Raw genomic sequence first — 18,792 nt, forward strand, 5'->3', positions numbered from 1 at the left:
TCTGGATCTTTTTACAAGGTGAACTCGGGGAAGCCCCAGCTGCACGAAGTGGCCGACTGACAGCAGCAGCAGTAGAAGAAATGGAGAGTCAATCCAGTTAATGTTAGGTTATTGGGAGCCATAAGACTAAAGCAGAGGAGGAAAAGGTTGAGAAATAAGCCACTGCAATGGGTGAGCAAATTGAAGGAGGCAGTCGCAGGATGAGCAGTGAGAAAGGATAGGTTATTAGGAGCCAACCCAATGCCCAGGAGACTCATTGGGACCTGGATCAGGGTAAAGGAGAGAACCACAAAACATTTGTCCATCAAAAACCAAAAAAAAACACAACTGAGGTAAAGTGGTGTATGAATGCCAAGGATCTCCTTTTTCCCTTTCAACGGACAGCCACAGCTGGAGCAGCCACCGTGCTCCGAGAAGCCAAGTGGAAGCTGGGGCTTAGCCTTTACCCCAGGTATTTCCAAGGGAGCCAGGTGCTAAGATCAATTGAATGGGACTTTCCAAAGCAGTTTGAAGCCCCTCAGCCCACACAGATTTTGGAGCGGTATAACCATTTCATTCACAGGTGTGATTTCCCCCCTGCCAACTCTATCTATACCAACGCAAACCCTAGTGTGGACACTGCTCTAATGGTGTTTTACACTGCTATTGCTTAGCCCTGTCTCCAGGCTGGTCTAAGCATCCTTATACCATATAATGGGATGCACACCAATGCAGTGGTACCTTTCCAATAATATCAGACAAGCCATTGAACTCCCTTGAAAATCCAAGCCTTACTGCGCAGGGGGCTTTGGGACAGTGCTTGAGGGGAGGGGCCAGCGATTCTGCTACAGATGTGCCCCTTGAAAGCCAGTCTGAGAAGTGGCATAGAGGTTTATCTCAGCAGCATGAAACAGCTGCACAAAAGCAGTAGGACCAGGGGTAGCTGCAACTTCCTTCTTGATGAGCCCATGCCCCAATGCAGCATCCTGAACAAAGAGGTGGCTGGTTTGTGCAGCTGTGATTTTTTTCAGGGCTGCTTACCAGCTCAGGATGCCCCATTTGTGTTAACACTAAGGCTGCACTGCAATTTTCAGGCTAAAATGGATAATCACGCCAGTGCCCAATGCCTGAGTGTAACCCACCCCTGTACCCTCCTTTCTCCAGTCAAGCAACCAGGCTGGGGGGCGGGGGTGATGTATAAGGATCCCCGTCATGCCCCAAATGAATGGCACGAGTGAGAGGTGGAGCAGAAACATGCAATAGTTTTTAACTGACCTTATCATGGCTTAGAAGGAATGATATCATTCTGTAATTCTGCAAACTCCACCAATATTTATATCTATATCTATATATATATTTCCTGTACATGTACAGATCATGAATATACTGTATGTGTATGATAAAATAACAATCAGATAGGAATTCAAGATATAAAACAAGGTTTCCTGATGGTTCAGTCATTTATCCCTATATTAAAAAGGTTCCATCCATGTGAATCCCACGCCCGGGCATGATTCTCCATCGGTCTTGGCGTGTGTGTGCACGGCGGGGTACCTTTCAGCCCTAAGAGTGATTTGAAATTCCTCAGTTTTCACACGGTTAGGAATGTGGACGATGACCCAAGTCCTTCTTTCGGACTGGACTGCAGCTCAGGGCCGGCCAGAAATGGCACGTGGAGGTGAAGACAACTGCCTTCTTTTGGACTCGGAAATAATGAGCCAGCTGTGCTTTCCTGCTCAACCCACTGTGCAAAAAAAAGAAAGGGAAAAGGCATCAAAGCACATGTGGACACCAGGTTGGTGCGACTTGATGCCTGCACCCCTGGAGGAAAGCGGCAAGCATTTCCTCGCACCTCTCCGTTTGCTCGCCCCCTCCTTCTCGCAACGCACGGGCCCGTGGACACCAGCCTATCCGGAGGCATCTGCAAATGTGGTGAAAGGCTCCTTGATCTCCTGTCAAGGGGGGTCGGCCGCAGGACACAACCCAGCATCAAGAGTTTCCCGGCTGCCCCTGGAGTCTGACCACAGACCCGAGGCAGGCATGTCACCAGTTGCCTTCTTGGCTGCTCGGAGCCCGGGCTCCATCTCAGTCCCTTCCCCCTCGCTGGTCGCAGCAACAGCCCTTTGGCCAGGACCTTGAGCTCTCGACCTCCTGATGCTGCCTTACGGACATCAAACTTCGCGGGATCCCTTTCCCTGCTTCACACGCAGCCGCACTCCTTGGCCGACAGCTTGTTGACGGTGTGGTACCTGTTGTTGTTGTCCAGGAAAGAGACCTCGTCGTCGTAGGAGAGGGGCCGGCAGCACGGCCTGGCCCTCACTTTCTCCTTCTTGATCTTCTTCTTGCTCCTCATGTTCTGCAGGGAGATGTCGTAGTTCTGGCCGGGCGCGTTGCACGTGCCGCTGCAGTAGCGAAACAGCACAATCTCGTCGGACATGAAGCCCAGGCCCAGCTCGCTGATGCTGACCTCCAGCTCCTTGAGGGCGCAGGGTTTGTGCCGGGCTCGGGCCCGCTTCATACGGTTCCCCGGTTTGGGGAAAAGCGCCAGCTCGTGCCCCCCGGAGTTCATCGACTGGCTGTACTTCTCCACCAGCGCGGAGATCAGCTGGCGGACTTCGCCTTCGGTGTAGCTTTCGAACAAGGTGCTGTCTGCAACAAAAGGGGGACAAGCTGTTAGTGGGGGAGCCCCAGGAGGCGAGAAGCATTTAAAACCTCAGCCCTGGGTATCTCTGTTGCCTGGAGTGAGCTTTCTGAAAGTCACTGAGTTGCACACATGATGGGGTGCAGGCTCCTAAATCACTTGTGCATCAATACCACGCTCCCAGAACTCCCCGAGAGCACCACTGTCCAGCACAAACTATCCCCGTGCTCCTCCTTAGCATGGGCTAAACCCTAAATGAGGTGGGAAAGCCACTCTGAAGATGCTCCCACCCCTGCTTTTGAACTCTCAGCTAGCACGCTTGAGAGCTGAGACCACCCCAGGCAGTCTCGCTGCTTTGTTTCTGGGTTGGGCGTGCGTGCAGCAGGAGCAGCTGGGCGGGATGTGCTGGAGCAGGCACTTCCCGGAAACACTGGGGATGCCGTGCAGACACACCTTGAGGTGCTGTCGATCGTATTACCCTGCATTCCCCCAGCCAGTAAAAAGCAAGGGTTTGTGATCAGAACAGGAGACAATTATGGGCACAAGGAAATCAACCCAGAGATTTTGGAAGCCTCTACAACTTTCAGCAGGTCCTACAACAAACCATAAACTTTCATTAAAAAGAAATAATTGCCCATCTGTCATTTTCCCTTTGCCGACTGATTCGCAGATTCACAGGCATTTGGGTCAGAAAGGACCTTAGCAGATCATCGAGTCCGACCCCACACGAGCCTGATACCGATGGGCTCGTGCCCTGCCAGTCAGCCTTGCAGCAAGCCGGCTTCAGTGAAGTTTTAGCCCCAACTCAAGCTGCGCTCATCCCTTTCTCTCATCCCATTCACTCCATTTAACTAGGATAGCAGCATTGCTCAACACAGTAGCCCAAGGCCTTACTGATGCTAGGGCTGGAATTAATTGCCAGTTGTAATAAATGGATTAAGCAATCCCATGTCAATGGTCTTGGGCCCTGCCTATGGAGCCATTTGAACTGTGGCCTTCACAGAGTCACCAGTATTTTGAAGAGCAAACAGGACGTTAAGGCCATTGAGTCTGATTCTCTCCTGTACAACACAGGGCCAGAGCTTCTGGCCACGCGGCCTGACCTCCCCTCCAAGAGTCTGGAACTGACCTAGCACGTGTTTCCAAGAAAGAGATCCTAAGCAGACAGTCACTCGCAGTCCCAAGTCCAGACAGGGTCAGAGTCCCAGTGAACAAGTTGCAAACCTGTGTGGAGTGACTTCTTTTGCTGAGCAGTGGCAGCTTTCAGCCATCAGACGGGGTCTCCGATCTGCCTGAGCCAGCGTCACTCAAACCCACGAACCACCCAGTGCCCCAGGCAACTCAGCTCTTATTGGAGTCCTGCTTGTTACCTGTGGCACATTATAGCTTTGTTTTAAAGGGCGCTTTGGGTATGTGGTGTGCAGGTGAGACTCAACGGCCCCAAAAGTTCCTATGTTCCCAAGCACTGAATGTAATGATCTCAGCAGACCCCAGCTCTGCCTTGGCCCTCTTAACACATATTCAGCAACCAGCAGCCATCCAGGTGGATGCTCTTTGTGAGGAGCTGGAGACCCCAGGCTTTGTGCAGTCTGGGCTTTATGATGTGCACGGTGTCCCTGAACACTCGTAAATCATCCCGTGGCCAGATTATGGTGCCAGGTCCTCGGGGAGGGGACGCATGCAAAGGGGAGAGGGGGGAACCCACATCTGATTCCAATGTCCGTTCCCAGTCACTCATTAGCAGGAGCCATTTGGAAAAGGGGCTGGGATTCACTTAATTTCTATGGGCCAAGTCATCCCACTGGCCTATGGGGGCAACGGAGGATGAAATACCAGTAGAGTCATGCAGAAAGTAGTGAAAGGGAGATGGGCGGCCTGGTTGCCCCTCTCCATCACCCCTCTCCTCTTCTTGTGTACCAGGTTCATTGGGGGAAGCTGGGCACTGGCCAGACCTGGGCGGGAGGGATGGGAATGCCCCCAGTCAGCACCATAGTGCTCCAAAGCAGCAGGCTTCAGTGCACGCCACTCCTGCAGGGATGGGGTCCAAGCTCTGGGAATTGTATTGCTCCAGGGCAGGGGGCCAGCGCGGCAGCAATGGACTTGTGCCCCGATCCCCATCCCGAACAGCCAGACAGACCGCAGGGGGCTACCGGCATGGGTGGGATGCGACTGCATGCTCAATGTTATGGGGGTTTCCCTGCAAGATGGGACAGAGGATTTTCTTTAACGCAGTGAAAGTCTGCATGAAGCTTTCAGTGTCTCAGCGAAGCGGGATGGAAAATCTTTCATCTCCAGAGCAGGAGGCTTTAAAAACCTGCTTTCAAATGCAGCCTGCGCAAGCCAGGCTCTTTCCAGATGGCACAGCTGCTCTCTGCTTGGAGCCGGCGGCGGAGGCCCAGCAGAGAGGAATGCTTTAGGTGAGGCTGCCCCAGGCCTTGTCTGCACTTGAAAGGGGCTGCTGGGATGGATGCATTGGTACAGTTATTATACCCCCAGCCCCCAAAGCACAGCAAGACAGTGCTTCCTCAGGTAGGGTTTAAATCAGCTCCCCAAAAGGAGCCAGCCTGGCCAGCAAAAAGCCCGTGGAAGGAGCTGTGTTTACATTAGACCTGTTGCTTTCCTTCTGCACAGGGATTCAGATAAATTATTAAGCACGGACAAGCCCATAGCACTCACCAGCAGTGCTTGAAGCTGCAGCACTTCCAACTTTTTTTTTTTTAAATCAGTGTCCTTAAGTTAAGCAGGGTCAGGCCAGGTTTGTGTTAGGGAGGAGATCTCCAGGCTGTAGACAGCAGTAGCAGTGACAGCCAGTATAAATGGCACTCTAGGCTATGAGATAACAGTCCTGCTTAGTTTTAGATGCCATGTTAACCTCAAGTCTTGGCCACTTCTGGCTGGTTTCTACAAGAATTAGGGCAGGAACCCTGAATTTTAGCTTGAATTCTGCAGTCTGTATTGCCTACTATGTAGTACCAACCCAGAGGAAGCTGCATTTCAGTGGTGGGTAAAATAATAATGACACTTTGAAAAAGACTTGGTGAGTCCAGGGGGTGGAAGATCTTCAAAGCTCCCCTGGGGCCAGTCTCTGGGGTTTGTTCTTAGCGCTCACTTAGCCCTACGGTTTCACAGATGTCACGAGGAGCGAAGCCACGGCAAGGTCATTAGTGGTTGGCCCGCTTTTGCTCTTTGTGGTTAATTATTCTAGTTCTTCTGCAGAAAATGCCGCTGTCCTATGCTATGTAAATAATATCAGAACTATTTGTTTCTGCTCCACACGTCCCCGGAGACTCCCTGTGCATATGTAGCTCATCGACAGGCTTTTTTCGGATTCAGAGGAACAAATCTGCAATGCTGCTTTGGTTTCCAACTCATCACACAGTGGCATGCATGCAAGGATGTATGTGCGCCGCGGCATTAAACTGCGTGAGCTGGCAGAGCTCCACATTGTCCGCCCTGCGAGTCCCTTTGCTAGAGAATGTTTCTCTGCCAAATCCTCCTCTTTGAGCTTCCTCCAGTGCCAGACTGCACGGGAAGCCCAGTTCAAGCACTGGGAGAAAGGGAGTCGGGCGCAATGGCAGATCCAGTCTGAAACCACGGTGAACCCTTTGCTTGACCCATACGCTGCTTGCTTCCACGTCTCACCCTTTCCAAAGCTGGCTTCCCTTTACAGTGTGTGATGGCTGCTGCTGTTGAATGCAGCACTTGGTGGCCGGTGATAGGCATGATCGGTGCTGCCAGCCAAAATTTCTCACTATTGCGCCAGCTGTTTCGGATTTTAGGCCAGTTTATACCGCGTGGCCTTCTCTCCGACCTTACACTTCCAACCCACGAACAAGGGCTGGCAGAACCGAGACCCAGAAACCGAACCTGAGCAAAGCATCAGGCAGCCTTCCTCAGCTCTACGATGGGCAAGGGGGTCCCAGCAAGCAGACAACCCCCTTCACCTCCTACCACCCTGGGATGCTTGGCAGGGCATGCCCTTCCTTCTCACCCCATCTCTTCCAGCTCCTCGGCTTGAAAGGATCAGCTCCGTGTTTGCAAAGCTAATTCCATGCTCTTTCCAGAGATCCCACTGGATCCTTTGCCATCCAAGCAGCTCACTTAGTCTTGTTTGTTTTCCCTCTCCACAGTCACGGCCTGGAGCAGCCCCAGGCAGGCCCTCATTGCGTGGCACTTCGAGTGCATGTTTAAAAATCAAATATTTAGTGAAAAAATACAATTAACTGCTGTCACATTCATGGTTTCCAGATGCCCTGCACAGAGCCCTGCTGAGACCCAGGGGGAGGAGCTGCAGGTACTTTGGACAGCAGGGGAATGAAAAAGCATGTACTGAAATGACCATGGCCAAGCAAAACATGCTCCTGGGTTTGTCGCTGTCACAAGCAATGGGGACAAGGGCAGAAAGGGAAGCAACACAACCGGGAGCTCTGGGGATCCCAGTGCTCAGGGTCCGGGTCGCTGCACCGTTGATGAACGGCCCTAGTTCTGACCCAGGCGTCTGTCTAAAGCAGCAGCGACTCTGCTTGGAAAGGCTCCAGTTTCATTCCCACTAGAGTAAGTCCGTGAAAAGCAGCGGCCGTGCTCCTGATCTGCACAGGGGGTGTGGAACGGATAACCCATGGGAGTTAAACTGATGCACGGCATGGGATCAGAAGCTGTAACTCTGCCCCAAACCCCATACGATCCAAAGCCAAGGCTGTTTCTGCATTCAGAGCTAATGGTAAGGGCATGGCTCAGGCTGAGCACCGCCATGAAGACACACCCCACCCCACCCCACTCGCTCCTGCTCTCTGCGGGCTGCATGCTGGAAACATGGCACGCAGCCACTCTCCCGAGCCTGAGAGCGATGCTGGACTTGCCCTGGGCACGTCGCACAAAGCAGCTGCCTGACCATTTTGGCCTGAGGCACGTGGGAAAGGGGAGTGAGTAGCTGGGACATGCTTTCACAGGGATGCTTCCCAGCATTGCCCGATGCAGGGCGACGGTACCCAAAGGAGCTGGACTCTCCTCTCACTTCAATTCGATTTGAATTGGGCCCTTCTCCAAAACTTCATTCCCCTGGTCCGGACGCAGCTCGAATCAGAGGTGGGCTATGCAGAGCAGGAACGTGAAATGGGCCAAAATGACGAAGCCCTTCTCTGACCCCAGCGCTTCTGCAGACTACCTTTCAAGGCCCTACTCCAATGCATGGAGATACCAGAACTCTTCTGAACACTGAGAGAAGCAGAAAAGCCCTTGTAACGTTAGCAGGCGTTCATCTTAGCCTCGCTCCTGGCACACTCAAACCCTTTAAAGTGAAGCTTTCAAAGAAAATCCGCCCAAGGCAGACAGCAAGTATGGCAAGGCTCGGTCCAGCTGACAGTGTTTTAAGGAACTGAACTCAGGGTCTTCTACTAGGAAGTGGTAGGCGACCTTTTTACTCTGCTGCTAACTTTGCCTACAGTTAACTTTCTTTTCTATTAGCAGCTTTCAGCTAACACTTGATAACTCACAAACCCACACAGCCCTGCACTGTGGAGCACACACACAACAGGTTCAACACAACCGTCTGACCCCCGCTCTTTCCTGCCCAGGGCAGGGGGTCGGACTCGATGATCTGTTGAGGTCCCCTCTGACCCTCGCATCTATGACTCTATGAGCAGGGGAACGAAACAGTCTGATCCTGTCAAACAGATCCTGTAGCTGAACCCAAGTCTTGCGGTTTGCAAGTCTGTGCGATAAACATTGTGTCATGCTCTCTCTTAATAAAATGAAAGAGTAATTAATTCAATGAGAATTCGGTGAGGCCAGGCAGGATAGCAACCGGGACTGAAGAAACAACAACTCCTTAAAAAAAACCAGGATGACCAGAAAATGGGATTTTCAGTGTACTGGTCATTTCAAAAGCAATTTCATTCTGGTTTGGAAGGAATGCAAGTATTTTCAAAACTCACAACGACCCAAAAATCTGACAAAAGTAATATTTGGGGAGCTGAAACATTTTCTTTAGAGAACGCTGGCCAGCTTGGTTTCATTTTTTTAGCTTTTCCAAAATGATGTAAATTTTAAAAATAAAATGAGAGGAAATTCCGAAGTGAAAAGTCATTTCAAACTGGGAACCTGCAGCCCTTCACTTGGAGACTGTGGCAACGGACCGTTTCGCATGGCTCAGGTTTTTTCTTAGGGAAAAAAAAATGGATGCAATCGATTTACATTTGCAAGATGTTCGGGTGTCACCAAATTGGCCTTTTTTCGCTAAAAATGTTTCGGGAGGGGATGGGGGAGACAGCAAAACAAGCGTTGCCCGGCTCCAGACTTTTATATTTCACCCAAAGGCAGCAGCAAACTTCCATGTGCCTTCTTGGTTCACTGGCTCAGCCCCTCTTAGGAAATCTCCAGCAGCTCCTAAGTGTGCCTTGTAAATCTCCCCTCTCGGTACAGACCCGCTCCGATGATGCCTTTGCTTTGCAGACCAGAGCGGAGCTGAGCACAGCTGGCTGGCACGGGTGCAAAGGGAACATGCTGGTTCTGATCTTATGCAGCAGGTATTTTTTAATCACATGCTGTCTGATATATATGCAACACATCACACCAGGGGCCAGATCACCAGCTATAAGGAGGTGGCAGGAAACCGCAGAGAAGGAATACATCTGAAAGGTTCTGCATCTAGTAGGGTGGATCTCAGAGGAGCAAGGGGCAGAGAAATCCCCGCAGGCCAAACGGCCTAAGATGGCCAGGCTAGATTGTCACCGATGTAAGGACTCAGTGGCTCGTTTCACCATCACCTAACCACTAGTCCTCCTTTACCAAGCCCAGGGAGAAGACAAGATCTCTTCCCCCAGAGCCCGCGGAGGAGACTTCCCTCGGCTTCCCACAAACGGAGTCACAGCGAGGCGCGTGCAGCTTACATTGAGAGATCAGTGAGTTATGCTGCTCCAGGGCCCGTGGGTATCTCCGGTGACCTGCAGGCAACGAGGAAGAGGAGGACGGCCTTGATGGCGATGACGGCGAGGATGGGGAGGGGCTGTATTTCCGGCTTCCGTTGAACATGTCTCTACAAACTAAAATGGACAACATGGAACTGAGGAGCATCGAGGCAATGGCTGCAAACTTCCATACCTTCATCTTAGAGCAAGTCAGAACATTGAAAGTCTGCAAAACAGGCAAAACAAATATCCTTAATGCACAGCCTCCGCCTCCGCCCGCGGCATCCCGCCACACCCGCCTACGGCTCCCCGAGCCTTGGGTCTGCACCACCATCCGCGGGGGACCACCGAGCGACCGTGACCAAGCAGATGCTCAGCCTTGAACCCCCTCTCTCGGGTCAGTATTACAACCCTTCCTTTTATAATGGGGAAACTGAGGCACACAGCAGGGAAGCGAGTCGCCTGTGGCCATGCCGAACCGAGGAGTCCTGAATGGTGACCCCGTGCTTTCAACAAGCCCTCTCTCATTCTCTGATCTCCCCTGTCTCTGTAGGAGCCTGATCATCCCAGGGGCATTACTGAGGCAGCATGCAGGAGCCTCTTGTGCCAGGCACTAGTCACAGAGGAAGGGGGAACACCCCCCACCCATATCCTCTATGCATATGTCCTAGATGGGTGCAGGGGCACGGTTCTGCTGCACAATACGTGGAGGCTGAGCTACAGCGGCAGTGCAGAGTATGCTCTCCCCAGGGCATCAGGGGCACATCCACTGGGTGATGCTGGGGCTGGCACTGGTCCCATCCCTATCCCGCCCCCTAGCAGAGCTCTGGATGCTGGAGACGACCCTTGCACAAAGCAGCCCATCTCCCCCTGCAGCAGGGGCTCCCTGAGGGGCCTTCGGGAAGAGACAAGGTGGCTTCTGCATGGGGCTGCAGGTGAGGCTTGCTGCTCCCACCCTAGGCAAGGCGCAATCAGAGCCAGCTTATACATTATATCCAGGGCCCGGCACGCATTTCTGCTTAGTACATAACCCCAGTGCGTCAGAGCCCCCCGCACCTGCCAAACGCAGCAGGGAGGCGAGCGCTAAGTACGATCGCTGCATCCAGACCACAACAAGATTAACAGCTGCTGGCAGCAAACATCCGTGGGAGCAATTCCTGCCTGGCTGCCTTTCCGTAGACCTTGAGCCTAACCCGTCCTCCTCTCCCCGACCTTTTCCCTGCACCTTGTGGAGCAATTTGCACCCCCCGCAGAGCACGTTACCCTTGTTTAGTGCTATTTTATGGCCACTTTGCCATGGGCAGGATAATGATCAGGAAGGCAGGGAACAGGTGGAAAGCTGGGAGGGATATCCGGAGCCCTCTCCGCTATTTATCATCAGCGATAGAAACAAATTTCCATGTTCTCCAGTGCTGGGGCCCTGCAGGCAGCAGGGCTAAGGAAGGGAGACCTGAGTCTGTCTCTTTTGGGGGCAGCGTTGACAGAATTGCTGGCTAAGGAAGCTCCAAGACCATGCCACCTGCAGTGCAACCCCTTGCATCAACATCTGTATCATGCATGTGGCACCAAGGGCCAAATTTCACAGCATCAGGAGACGCCTGGGGGAAAATGCCCTCCCCACCCCGACCTTTGGTATGGCTGCTTGATTAGGACAACGCTCAGCAGAGCCCAGGATGAAGTTAGCATCAGAAAAACACCATTTCTTAGTGCGATTGATCTGGGGCCTGATCTGATCTGGCCTCTTAGGAGCACGAGCTTTCTCTCTTTTCGTAACCCATAACCATCCCCTAGCCACTGGCCTACATGACCTGGGGCCAGGTAGGATAACGGGGTCCCAGGGGTCTCTGAGAGATGACCAACCAGGAGAAGCATCATAGAGGGACCTCGTGTCGTGTGCTCCTGCCCCCCCAGACGGACACAGGAGCTGCTCATCCAGAGCCCATCGTAACGCCACATTCACTCCAAAAGGGAAGAGAGAGGAATCCGGCTTTGCCCCCATTAGGGTGCCAGACCCCACGCACTACAACCTCCAGCTCTTGCATTCAGCATCAGCGATTCTTAACGACCTCGTCAACAATGTGGGCCAAGTCACATAGTGTTCACGGAGGCTCATCTCACCCGGTCCGATTCCCATTGACGCAACAGCCTCTTCGCATCGCTTTGGCGGTGAAAAGGGGCCTCTCCAGCAAGCGTAAGCCTCCTGCCTCCACACGAAGGTCCCTTTATATGGCTACGGGGAATTCACATAAATGAGGATCAGATCCACGGAGCTGAAAAGGAGACTTGCCTGGGTAGGCGTCTAAATGAACTACAGGGTTTGGCCCAATAATAACACTAACGAATCATGTAATGGGCACCTCGTGCCAAGCCACAAGGTCTCCGAGCATCTGCTCTTCCAGCAATGGGCCTCATTACAAAGCTACAGGCACAACAGCTCAAAGGAGGGGTCCAAGACGGGCTCTCCCTTGTCCACTTCCCACCACACACGCTTCCCCCTGGATGGCGGGTAAGAAGCCAATCCTCCCACGAGTCCCTCAGCCGGCCCAACCCAAAAGCATGTAAACCCCACAAAAGGGACGGAAAGTTGGCTTTGAAGTGATCCTCGCTAGTGCAGATCAGAACAGTTTACCAGCACAGACAGCTTGAATGTCACGTTAGCTTTAGGCCCTACCAGCACAACCCCAATTTGCAGAGGTGCACACAGGTCCTTATAGTCAGGCTAGTCTAACCCGGGAAGTATACATGGCTCACAGGTGCCAAGCAGGGATTATTACATCACGGCAGTTTAATTCAGTAATGAACTGAATCAAACCGGCAACACTTCACACACATGCCATAAGGGTTGAAAAAGGATGACACCAAAGGCGGGGGAGCATTATGGATGCATTAAGTTTTACTTACTAGCATCCTCCCTGGACAAATAACGAATCATCCCAGAACTTCTCATTAGCACCAAACCTTGCATGGTTGATGCCCAACCATGGCCATGCCCAACCGTGATCCACTAACTTTGTCCAGGATTCATTTGGGGAAGGGAGGAGGCATTCATTTGCTGACGTCTTAACAGAATGAAGGCAGAGTCTTTTTCTTGTTGCTGTTGGCTTGGTTTTGGTCTCAGAGGAAGTTTTTGGCTCCCAGAGCATCCAACGCCTTCCAGAACGACCAAAACACAGAGAAGTAGGGCTGCAATGGAGCTTGACCCCTTGCTCAGGAGAGGATCATTCTGGTTAGCGCTTCTTGGACGTGTATTTCTCTAGCTCGACCGAAGACAATATCTAATCGTGGCCCGAGCCAAATCTGAAACCTCCTGAGTTGCAATCAAACACAGTGCCTGCTGTACCACTGGCCCGACCCTTAAAGAGGGACTTGAAGAAACAGAAGCACGAATCATCTTTTTGCTTCAGGTAGGACTTGAACCCACAGTCCCTGTCTTGGAAGGCCACTGGGGCCAGATAGAAACGGGAAGGAAGAGAGGCTGTTTTATAGCAGACAGCACCGCAGTTCAGGGGGTCGTGCTATCACTCCACCCTCCTGCCCCATCCTGTGTCAGGCTTGGTCTCCCCTCATCATCTTAGACTGGTCCCATGCCCTTGAAGCTCCACTTGTGGTTTAACTGGGCAGGTGGGAACAGGCTAAAGCAGGATGCAGGCAGACGGTATTCAGAGGGGAGCCAAAAACCGACCTGCAGAGTGACATCCAACCCTTGAGCTGGTCTGGATGCGATGGGATCCAGGCAACAGCCACCATTGGAGACCTCCTGATCTATTGCTGGGGAAGCTGCATGACTGCAGCTGCCTTCCCGCGCTTCACCCTTCTCTCCAGATTAGTTGCTACCATAGCCTGGTTTGCTGATGGAAATTAGAGGCCACTTCCATAATCATCCGCTCCTCTTGCTGCCCTGGTCACAGCACCCCCCAGGCCCACCATTTTGCGTGCCTCCATCACCGCAGCATCCCATGGTAGCACCCGCTTTGGCACTGCCCTTGAGGCTGTGCACTGTCTGAGCCTGCTGCATCCCGTCACCAGACACAGGCCACTCTCCTGCTGGGACTCGGTGCTCCACCAGTCCCACCGCCCTTCGCAGCAAACACAACAGCTCTTGCTCAAGGTCACAGAGCAAGCCAAGGCAGAAGCAGGATTAGAGTCTGAGAACCTGTCTGCCTGTTTTAAGTAGATAAACAGGCCAAGATCCTCAAATGTATTTCAGCACCCAGCTCCCCAGTGCTATCAGTAGGAGCAATGAGACCTTAGGCACCTAAATACCTTTTTGAGTCTGGCCCTTCCTGCCTAAATGCAAAATTACAAGGATTGGGGTTGGTGCTGGTGCCTCTAGGACATGCTGCAGGATATCCCCTGCTTGGAAAGCCAGACCAGGCTCCCAGTGAATCCTCTGTAGGTTCAACATTATTCCTTCCTCCTCCAAAATCATCTCTGGCCCTGTATGGCAGGCAAACTCTTCCTCTTCCATCTCATTACACCGCAAAACCAGCTTCCCCCATGGCGTCTCGGCAGCACTCCTGGGATCTGTTCTCTTTCAACAATCAAAAAAGGCCTCAAAACCAAACCCGAGCCTGAAGAACTGATAAGCTGCTGATGCTAGGAGCCCAAGCCCTTCCCCGCTCCCATCCTTCAGGCTGTTATCGTCCCCAGCACCTCACCCTGTTCTTCCCTTAAGGAAGCGCGCAGCCTGCCTGCCCTGCGGCATGCAAGTGTTTGCCAATGAAGAAATCAATCAATCCAACTCTTTTTAAGTCTGCATCCAGCAAAGGGGAGCCCATACACCCATGCTTGTTTTCATGAGGAGTCCTCTGGGACTGATCACACGCTTAAAGAGCACACAGTTAAAGCACTTTGTTGGAGCAAAGTCTAACAGTGACATTTTCAGAAGCACCTTCGTCACCCGGGAGCCAGCGATGGAGGAGACTGGGGGGAGCAGAAGTGCCGAGCACAGGGGGAAGCATCTTTTTTCACTGGTGCCCAGAAAGGAAGCCCGGGACTCCGGGTCTCGCCATCCCTCTGCCATCAGCAAATATCTGTGAACCCATCTGCAAAACGGCTCATTCCTTTCTGAGGCTGGTCCGTAGGGCGGCGGACCACCTCCCGCTGCAGGCAGTTACAATGTCAGCTCGCATGGCCGCAGTCTTTGAGCCGCCTCTAAAGGTTCGGACTCTGCCAATTAGTCGGCCTCAATTGTTCAGATTTGCTGATCAACAGGATGCTGCAGCCTGAGGGGCCAGAGATATTTAGACTTTTTCTTTTTTAACCAACAAATGGAAAAAACCCATGCCATTACATGCAACGACTATAGTTAAAAGGAGACAGACAGGTTGGAAAATCAGGCAGTCATAAGTTAAGAACTGTCAGCAATGAGCCAACCTGTGCTCTCTTCATTTGTTCCCTTTCCGCCTACGCTTCGATTGTGCCTTTACTTACACGATCACGTGTTTTTCCCACAAGACCTCTGACTCACAGGGTGCACAAGCATGAATAACTCGATAGACCCACACTCCTGTGGGATGAGTGGATATTACTCTTCAAAAGTCACCAAGTCCAACTGCCTGCACAAAGGCAGGGTTCACTGTTCCTAAACTGTCCCAGCCAGCTTCTTCTTGAAAGCCTCCAAAGAAGGAGATACACCTTCTTTGGAAAAAAAGGTGCATGCAATGAAAACCTGTATCATGACACACAAGCAGAAAGTGGAGCCAAGCAAACATGGTGCAGGCGTCCTGAGAGCTGGACTTTGTGGCCTTGGCTCTGCATTCTTCATATAGCTGTCTTGCATGTCATCTGAGTTAAACTGTTCATCTCTGCAAGGACAGATCGAGATACACTCTCTAGCATGGTTCTTGGCCTCTTTGAAAGCGGTCCAGCACCTAGCTGAGCCAGTTCTCTTACAGAGCCAGGAGAGAGTGTATCAGGACTGGTTGGTTCTTGAGGTGCCTGGGATCCCAGTCCCATCCCTAGCAGATGTGCATCACTGCAATCATTGTCAGACACCAGAGGGCTTCTGTAGTTAAGGCCCTGGGCTGTGACCCAGAAAATCTGGGCTCAAGTCCCATCTCTGCCACTGATTCACTCTGTGACCTTGGGCAAGTCACTTGGGTTATGTCTACATTACAATCAGAAGCATGACTGCAATACGTGTAGGTATACATGTGGCTATAATACACACGGTTTGGGTACCTAAGGCACTAAAGATGGGCTTCAAAATAAGCTGTAAAAGCCTACCCAGGTCCCTGGGGACATTGTTACGCAACTAGCTTGCATGGAAGAAGCCTATCCTTCTGAGTCTCTGCTATTAATACCCAAGTAGCTATATGATATGATCGGGGTGATATGATTTGCCTGGGGTGATATGACTGCGGCACCCGTTCCTGCCTGGGGCAGGGGGTCGGACCTGATGATCTCATTAGGTCCCTAAGCCTATGAAACTATATCTATATGAGCGGTGTTCATGCTTCCAACTGCAGGGCAAGTGTGCTGTTAAGTGCCTACGTCATTGTTAATATGGATTTAGGCTCCTAAATCCCTTAGCAGCTTTCCAAATATTTCACTTGAATCTTTCTGTCCCTCAGTTCCTCCTCTGAGAAATGGGAATAATATTACTCCCTACCTGTCATCTATTCAAACAGTAAACACAGTAGGGAGGAGACTGTCTCGCTATGTGTCTGCACACAGCACCTGGCACAGTGGAGACCCAACGGTAACACAAAAACTAGATATTAAAAGCAGGGAGTTGACACTTATTAGCAGCTGAGTTGGGAGCCTCAGCAAAGAATGGCCAGCTGAGATGATGTTACCTGACGCAGTCCATGATACCGGTACCCAGCGAGTTTGATTCAATCGTGATTTATACCCACTCTGCTCTCGGCTTGTATTGATGCGACTGAACCGTCGCAGGGCAGAGCAACTGGAAGTGGAGTCCAAAGCTTTCCCAATCCAGCCACCCCCCACTCACATTCTCCTGAAAGATGGGCTCTTGGTGATTTCATCCCTTTTCAGCTTCTGCAAACTTTAAGCATCTCCATTATAAACAAAATCTCCAAGAAGAAAGAAGACCCCCCCCCTCCAAACCAATATAGAAACACAGGAAAAGAAAAGAAAAAGAGCATTTGCAAATGGATTTTACTGGGGAAAGAAATGTTTACTTTAAAGTGGAATTTGACAGATTCCCCTTTAATGTTATTACAGTCAATAGCAAAACACAGCGAGCGTGCTGTTGCATTGCCAGCGACACTTTATTTTACAGGATGTAAATAATTACATGTTAACTAACAGTAATTATATGGCCTGCAGGTTACAGGAAAGTTGTATAACCCAGCCAGAATCTAAACACTTGAAATGAGCTATAAACAATGCCAAGTTAGAAAAAGAATAATTTTGCCATATAAGGAGGCGAGATCATTAAGTTCATCCACGGTACAAAAGGGTTAGTGGGCTAAGGCTCTTATCTTGTGACTCCATTGGTGCAATTTACCCCTATTCAGAGGCCTAATAAATGGGGAATGAGCGGTGTGCATAGCACGACGACTGTGACTTTACAGAAAGGAGAGTCCCCAGATGACCTCAGCGAGGCGAACTGACCCCAGCCTGAACATCCACTCCTTGGCCGTGTGCATTTGCACTTGATTTTAATAATCAGCCTTCTCCAGTACGGGAGTAGAAATGTGCCCCTGTGACCCGAGTGTGACAGCTAGGGCTGGGAATGCCTGGAGCGAACCGCTCGAGGGCTCAAAAGCATTCATCGAAAGGATTCGGCTGCAAGGGTGAATCACAACAGGCTGAGAAAAGCGTAGCTCACTCTTGCATCGTGTGCCAAGAGAGAACGAGAGATGGTGAGTTCCCCACCTGCAGCAAAGGCCCTTGCTTCACTCTGAATGAATCACCTCCCTTGTTATCTGTATCACACCAGGACCGACAGCCACCCCACCCAGCACCCTCTGTTCCCATAGCCGGAGTGCCCCAAGGCCAACAAAGGATGGGAGGGGAAACATGATGCAGAGGAAAGGGGAAATGACAAGACCACCATCACGGGTTAGATCAGGGGAGAGCTGGAACCAGAACCTGCCTCTCCTGACTCCCACTCTAGTGCCCCCAGCTGCCCTAACCCTAACCCTAACCCTGCTGCCCCATTGTCCGATACTCAAAGCACTTTCCCATCTAACACAGAAGTCTCCACAACCTGCTATGGGAGGCAGAGAGGCTTGATTAACCCAGTTTCTTGGCTGGGATTACGAGGAAGAAAAGGATTAAACAAGGGAGCGTGGGGCAGTCAGGACAAGGATCCAGTTCTCCTGCTGCAGGCCTGGGCTCTAACCAGAAAAGCATCTTTCTCCTCCTACTGGGAGAGGCCCCAAATAGGCATGGGAACAAATTTCTGAGACAAAGAGGTCCAATTGCAATACCGCCTTCCAGCAGCTGTGGCTGGCACTCACTGCAGTCATTACCTACAGCTGTGATTCCCAACCAGGGTGCTGCGGCACCCTGGCCTGCCGCCTCGAAATCCTTTTAAGGGTGCTGTGGGATACCACGCAAGATTAGCAGTTAGGTGTGCCAACATGAATCACAAGATAAACCCAGATTTCAAATAATGTCAAAACCATTCTGCCCCGCTGTGGTCTTTCTGGGGTCTCTGCAGCAAAAAAAAAAAAAATTGCCCTATTTTCTGTCGTGGGGAAAAAAAAAGTGAAAACTAAGAGCTGGCATTTTCTAAGGGTATCTTGAGCCTGACAAAGTTGAGAACCACTGACCTACAGCGGTGTCTCTCACGTAGCAAAGTTTCAACAACTGACTTTTGGGCAACGTGCTACAGCACAGGTTGGGCAAAGTCAAGATGCTAGCCTGGCGTCTCATTTTATCCACCACTGCCAGATTTAGCACCAGAATACATGGAAGTGGCTTTGCAACGTCAGCGACGGCCACAGCAATGGGACGAGAAGTGGTTTCTCAGCTCTCCAGGGACCAGTGCCTCTGGAGGAACCAGCTGGGACAAAGCAACTCTAGGAAGAAGTTACGGGAACAAATACTCCCGCTGCGAAGAAAGTGCAAGACGACAGCATAGGTCACGTGCATAAATAGAGAACCCAGCCTAGAGCCCTGGTCCTTCAAGTCAAAAAGCCTTGTCTTGGAAAGAGCTGCATTAGCTGCAGTTTCTGGCTGACCAGAGCTGCAGGCCGTAGGGGGAAGTGTAGCAAACACTCATTTTCCCAAATCTGGTAGGTCCAATAGCCATCTTACCCCCAGACCCTCCTCACCGGCCAGCCAAAC

At 51.5% G+C, this 18,792-nt stretch overlaps 1 protein-coding gene across 2 annotated transcripts; it reads right to left on the minus strand.

Annotated features, from left to right (window-relative positions):
* Positions 1-1,299: 1,299 nt before the first annotated feature.
* NRTN (neurturin) lies at positions 1,300-11,610 on the minus strand. 2 transcript variants are annotated; one of them, XM_006017519.2, is made up of 3 exons: positions 11,553-11,610; positions 9,508-9,751; positions 1,300-2,628 (listed from the first exon to the last, which is right to left on the minus strand). In XM_006017519.2, the coding sequence occupies exons 1-3, from the start codon at positions 11,565-11,567 to the stop codon at positions 2,180-2,182; spliced, it is 708 nt and encodes a 235-aa protein (XP_006017581.1). In that variant the 5' UTR covers positions 11,568-11,610; the 3' UTR covers positions 1,300-2,179. The 2 variants fall into 2 exon arrangements, with proteins under 2 accessions (XP_006017581.1, XP_025052334.1); XM_025196549.1 differs by lacking the exon at positions 11,553-11,610 and having other exon boundaries at positions 9,508-9,913.
* Between the last annotated feature and the right edge of the window lie 7,182 nt (positions 11,611-18,792).

Source organism: Alligator sinensis, unplaced genomic scaffold (assembly GCF_000455745.1).
Source record: "Alligator sinensis unplaced genomic scaffold, ASM45574v1 scaffold1295_1, whole genome shotgun sequence".
Classification (NCBI taxonomy): domain Eukaryota; kingdom Metazoa; phylum Chordata; order Crocodylia; family Alligatoridae; genus Alligator; species Alligator sinensis.

Bases quoted from the DNA above. Each gene is read 5' to 3' on its own strand.
- NRTN (XM_025196549.1), bottom strand. From the start codon at position 9,859: ATGGTGGTGCAGACCCAAGGCTCGGGGAGCCGTAGGCGGGTGTGGCGG. The intron at 2,629-9,507 runs GTAAGCTGCACG...CTTTTGTTGCAG, and splicing joins TAACTCACTGATCTCTCAAT to ACAGCACCTTGTTCGAAAGC.